Source organism: Carya illinoinensis, chromosome 2 (genome assembly GCF_018687715.1).
Source record: "Carya illinoinensis cultivar Pawnee chromosome 2, C.illinoinensisPawnee_v1, whole genome shotgun sequence".
NCBI lineage: Eukaryota > Viridiplantae > Streptophyta > Magnoliopsida > Fagales > Juglandaceae > Carya > Carya illinoinensis.
The window spans coordinates 15767287-15773402 of NC_056753.1; the positions used below are offsets into that span (position 1 = coordinate 15767287).

The window sequence follows — 6116 nt, forward strand, 5'->3', positions numbered from 1 at the left end:
TTTATCCAAAATATGGTTCATGTTGAAAACCAAAATTTATTTGAAAATATTGGTATTTTATTTGAGAATATATATAAACCAAAAGTTGCCAATTCAAAAGATCATCGTCTACGGAAGAATCGTCGAAGATGAAACCTAGAAAGTATTCTAGGCCGAATGCCTTGTTGGGAAGCCCCAACATTTCAATGGAAACCTATGTTTGACATGTGATAAAATCAGTACAACTTGCGAGTTAGAATTTCAATTATGAAGATTTTTATTTACTTATTTTCTCGAGAAAGTAAGACGGAAAATAAAAATAACATAAGGCATAGCAGGAGAATTGGATTCAAACTTCCCCCCATTTTAACTAAATTAATTACTGAACAAATCCCCCCCAACCATTGAAAACAAAAAACAAAAGAATGCATGTGAATTATATTATACAAACTAACAAGATACTTTTCTGCAGTTCAGCAGAATGTTGTGGTCACTTAAGAAAGAATTTCCAAATATCTTTATCAGCAAGTTCTTTGACTAAATGCGCTCCAAAAATGCCTTCTTGATCAACCAGACTTCTCAGGTGCCGTGCTCCGCTGTTGAAGCCTACATAATTCTTCTTTGTGGCAAGGTACACCACTCCATATGGTGGTCTCACACACTAGTTATCCAAAGGAAAACGGTCAAACATGAGTAGGAGAATTGAAGCACGTTTATATATGTTTAGCTGCTGCTGATAACCCCCAGAATTTGTTTTCTATTTGTAATTTTGGGATTGGTTCAAGTATTGTCCAAGTTGATGAGCAAAAACTTTTAGTGTCTGAAGGAGATTAGAATGGCATATGAAATGCATCAGTTATCACATCCCGTAACCCGACTATAACATATAAATTTAAGTGACTCATAATTTTGAATAAAATAAGCCAATAAGAATCCTTGAATCCCCCTCTTTTCCCCGATCCATTCACAAATCATGGTGTGTAATAAAGCATAGATGCCGTTGAATTGGAGAGTAAAATAAACTTTTGCAACTATGGTCATGAGTGAGTTGGGAGTCTCTATGTTGATTTAACATAATATAACCATGAATCATAAGAGACAAAGAAACTTACCTTTTTTATGAGTGCATATAGTTTCTTCAAAGAGGTTGCCGAGTAGGGGATGTCTGTCATCAAGATAACATCATACCCACCCTCTGCCTGATTGTTCTCACAAGCCCTCTCCCATGCTCGACTTCCAGAGAGCTTTCTTGATCGCCTTGAGGAGGATTCCTGCCCCATGATGCTACCATCTAGGCTACTACATCCATCCATGAAATCCTCCTCAGAAAAGCTCAGGCTTATCACTGGTGTCCCTTCAAACCCTTCATTCTTCATTACAGACAAGACACTGGGGAGTTCTTCCCAGTCCCCAGCGAAAAAGTGCACCGATGGAGCCAGAGTTTGTCTGGATGGAGTCAGGGGGCTCTCGGACTGTCGGCTCTGCTTGTCCCGAGCTTGCTCAAGATTGGCAAGGACATTTGGTATGGTTGTGCATCTTATAGTTTCTGCATTTGCATCTTGAAAGTGCACCGTGCAAGCACCCTGTACATGAATTTTTTTTTATACGTCTATAGCCCATGCTCTCGTTTTATCAAAATAAAATTTGTATTCGCATTCTCTCTACACGATGCATAATTTATGATGTGTGCTTTAAATAATAAAATAATTCTCCAAAGTGCTAGTCTTCCCCTGCCCCCATGAGAATGAGGAGAAGGAGAAGGTTGTGAGTTCAACATTCACTGGATATGTGCATAAATTAGAAATCAGAATGAAAAATCTTCCAAATTATGCAGGCAAACAGAAAATTTGACCCAATAAAGACAATCCCATTCTGCAATGATTCTGAACCCACAAATTTGAGACCTACTCAATTCAAAGGCATCATGCTTTTGCAAAAATTTCAGGGAGTAATAGAAAGTGCATATCCTTTATGGCTGTCCATATCTGTATATGTAGATGACATAGCAATCTAAATACAGGCCATCTGAGATACTTGATTGGAGACCTGATGGTTTATAATCATTGGAGACTTGATGGTAGGTGTCGCAATATTCTAAATGTCCACCATCAGATGGCACCTCTTAGCAACATGCTCATGCTTTCATGCAAACCTTAAGTAGAGGTTCCCATATAGAAGCAGCAATATGATTTGTATAATTTAGAAGTGGTGGCTGGAAGAAGAGAGAGAGACAGAACAACGAAAATGACTCCTTTTTATCACACTTCTAGGTAAATGTATAAACAAGATTCAGCGAAAGTAAAGATCACAGTCCTGATCAACAAATAGGATTTACCTTCAAGCAAGAGAAAATCCCAGGAAGTCCATAACTGCAGCCGAGCTGCAAGAATCACCAAGTAGAAAGATTAACAGCAAATAGGATTAACAGCAACTCATAAGTGAGGAAGTTATAAAATCACGCAACTGTTAAAGTGCAAGTAAAAAGCTTTCATACAATAATAATATTGAAAAAGAAGTCCAATTAAAAAACTACGCATCATTTAGAAGCATATTTGGATTGGAAAAATATAGTTGCAAGCACAATTGTGCACTAATCTGTGCACTAATGTGATGTGATTGGTCAAAAAGTAGATTTTATTAAAAACGGTGTTAATTTAAATTTTAAGTATGAATAAATCAGTATTAGTACACAGATTAGTGCGCAACTGTGCTTGTATGTAACAAAACTCATTTGGATTACTTGTCTATATATACAGGAACATTGAATCAATGTAACCATGCTTCTTTGCATGTGGTCATGAATAAGACAATCCCAGCTGATACATATGTTTTCCCGTATGAGAACACCATGGAAGAAATACTTTAAATTTTCCATATTAGGACTGAATGAAAAAAAAAAAAAAAAAAAGGCTGCTGCTAAAACAATAGTTACTTGTGGGATAAAAAATCTTCAAGCTTCAGAACATTAAAAACATGTAAGAAATGAATGATTTTATTTTTTTACTTTTTGACAGGTCAAGGAATGCAATAACATTGAAGCATGAAATAGCAAGTAATGGAATTCCCTCTTTAAATGAATTACCTCAAGTACCCTTTTGCCTCTAAAACTCAATTGTCCATCACGAATCTCATGCTTAAGGACATTAACAAGATCAATAGAGCTGTCGCAAGATTTCAGGTATCCTACAAAACCATAAGAGCTTTTAGCTTCTAAAATTCGGAACAATCATTTATATACATCTTTGCATAGAGAAAAATGACACTGCAGAAAATATATATGGTCAATATTGGCATATAGAATGAGATTAATAAAAAAATATTAATATTAAGGCTAATCAACAGCAGATATGAATTGGAAAGCTTCACATGAAAATGAATACCGGTGTCAGGTACCCACCATCAGGTTTTGAGGAAATCATCTCCAAACCATTGAATCCAATGATATCAGCAACACTAACTCTTCCCTGAAGGAGATTAGAAATGGCATGAATAGAGCTTATTAAACAAATGATAAACAAGTGCAACACTCCACCGTGGAAGGATCTTAGAAGTATAAGCTTGCCATATTAACATTAGTATATGTGAGAAACATGCACTAATTGAAATTAAATTGCATAGGCCAAAAGGCTGGTTTTCGAGAAAGAATCCAATTTTTCATTAGACCTGGACACATTTGGCCTAAAGGTGACAGGTCATGAGCCATAGGTCGAATTCATATACACAAGGGAATGGAGACTTTTTGGGTTCAGGAAGGCCACCCCACACAGAATTCCAATAATACTTGCTCAAAATAACAAAATAATTGAAAGAAGTTTTCCAGGAAAGCTGGAGGATGATATATTTTCCATGAACAAACATTCCATATGATCGGTTTGGAAATGATCTGTGCAGCATGAAAAACGAAAACAATTCTGCTCGTAAATTTCATTGCATCACATATAACCTGATTGGACCTATACCCGTGTAGGAAGGGAAAGATTATACTTTGAGCTCACCCCCACCAACCGCCCATCATATCAATTGCAATTCATCTTCCACAAAAGAACTCTACATGTAAAAACAAGAGGAGACATAAATGCTGAAAAGCAAAGCTGTCAAGGTAAGGGTTTTGACATACCTTGAACATATTGAGCCCATGTAAGTCTACATTCTCTCCAGCATACTTGTATGGATGAGCTGTCTGCACAGTAGAAATGAGAAGAGTGTTAGACCTCTGAACACAATCTAACAAACATATCCCCCACCCAAAAACAGGAAGCTCGAGATGAACAATCTCCTTATACATGAACAATTTTTCCTTTTCCTGACACCTTTAGATTGGAAGGGTTAAAGGTGGGGATAAGCGACTTACCTTAGATGGGATAATCTCAACGGCAGGTGAAGGGAGATACAAATCTCTTTCTGATATGGAGGATGTGCTGTGACTTCCTCGGTCAGGGGTCACCAACCCGGGCAAACATTGAGAAAGCAATGCTGGTGCACGCATGGTTACTTGACCTTTGGAAAAATGTCTCTGGGAAAGAACAACTCAACCTTCTATAGCAGACCACTTCTTAATGAATTCCATGATATAAGCTTAGTAATCACAAAAACTTTGAAGAAAAAAATACAAAAGAAATTCAACTGAAACTTTAATTCGCTCCAAGACTATGATGATGCTAACAAAATATGAAATATTATGAGCAGGCTTTATATCTAAGCAATTACAGATCTAAACAGCTCTGCACATAACCATTCTACACTATAACAACAAGAATAAAATATCCGGAGGGTGAGGTAGCATAATAGAATGTAGAAATTACAAGTTATAACCATAATAAGGAGGTAGTTAAGGAGGGAAAAAGAAACATACAGAAAAGCAGTACTGGTTAAGAGAATAATACTCAGTGATCAAATCCTAATTTGAACCACAATACAGAGACATGCTTATACTACCCACTTCAGAATAAAAATGAGGGCATTTAATACGAAACCATAACAAGCTAGAAAACCTCAAAAGAGAGCTATTAGAATCATTCTACGGCAGTCAGAACCAGAGAGTATGCATGACACGTAATCAACTCATAGAGATACTATGAGCATCCAAATACCTAGCTAGTAAAAATTTCACAAAAATCTTTGACAGGTAAAACAGATAGGTAGAATTAGTAGTTCAATAAGAGAACAAGTAAATCTAGCAATTTGTGCTCCAAAAGAATATGAATTTCAACACGGAAACTTAAGAAACTGAAAGGAAACTATATTCCCGGCCAAGCAAGCAAGGCCAGAAACTGAGAGTTTTGAAGATCACTTGAAAACATCATTACTAAAGTCAGCCCTTACACACAAAAACAAGGAAAGAAATAATAAAAAAGAGTAAAATAATAATAGCAGTCGCCGTATTTAACATTATGCATAAAGCAAGCAATCTGTTAAAGACCATTCAAAAAGCAAAATGCATAAAGAAAAAAATACAAGGTGACCGAAAACGAAAATTTATTACCAGAAAGATACTTTCAGAATTCATTAACAATTAGAAACTTGAGAGATGTAGAAAAATATTTCGGACCCATATTTTACTTGCATTAAAAAAAAAAAAAAGGTCAATCATGATACAATTACAAACAACCATGAGGGATTCAGAAACATAAAGAAAAAAAATATAAGTATAAAAAAATTGGGAAAAGAAAAGGCATGGACCTGAATATACTAAAAGCTCCCACAACATAACCCTTCAAAATTCACAAACCAGATGAACAATTGAATTTTGTAGAAAAATACGGTCAACCCACTCTTTCATTCACATCCAAGAACAAACCCAGAGAGAAAAATCAAGTACAATTGCATGAGAAAAAGAAGAAAAAGAAAAGAAGAAGCCAGCTAGACGAAGAAGCAAAACCTTAACAACAAAGTCGATGCCCGTGATCAGTAAGAATTCAACATAAAAATCTGAACCTAAGAAAGGCCCTTTTTATAACATAAAATCTGCAAATTCAGGGCGAAGTACCCGGAGACGCTTACAGAGAGGGAACAAAGAAGCTTCGGTTCAGACCTGGACAGTCCCAATCGAATTCCCAAAGAGCCCCCATTTTCTCAAGTGTAATATCGAAAACGGCAAATGTAAAACCGAGCGTAATTAGAGAGAGAAACTAGGGGGT

General features: G+C 36.2%; 1 protein-coding gene across 5 annotated transcripts; it reads right to left on the reverse strand.

The window, feature by feature from the left end:
- Window positions 1-232: 232 nt before the first annotated feature.
- On the reverse strand, window positions 233-6116 carry LOC122300180. Of its 5 annotated transcripts, none has more exons than XM_043110662.1 (8): window positions 5980-6116; window positions 4331-4492; window positions 4097-4159; window positions 3377-3443; window positions 3062-3162; window positions 2315-2359; window positions 1092-1562; window positions 233-640 (listed from the first exon to the last, which is right to left on the reverse strand). In XM_043110662.1, exons 2-8 carry the CDS (start codon window positions 4463-4465, stop codon window positions 470-472), a joined length of 1053 nt encoding a protein of 350 aa, XP_042966596.1. In that variant the 5' UTR covers window positions 4466-4492; window positions 5980-6116; the 3' UTR covers window positions 233-469. The 5 variants fall into 5 exon arrangements, with proteins under 5 accessions (XP_042966596.1, XP_042966597.1, XP_042966593.1 ...); XM_043110663.1 differs by having other exon boundaries at window positions 5966-6088; XM_043110659.1 differs by having other exon boundaries at window positions 5858-6063.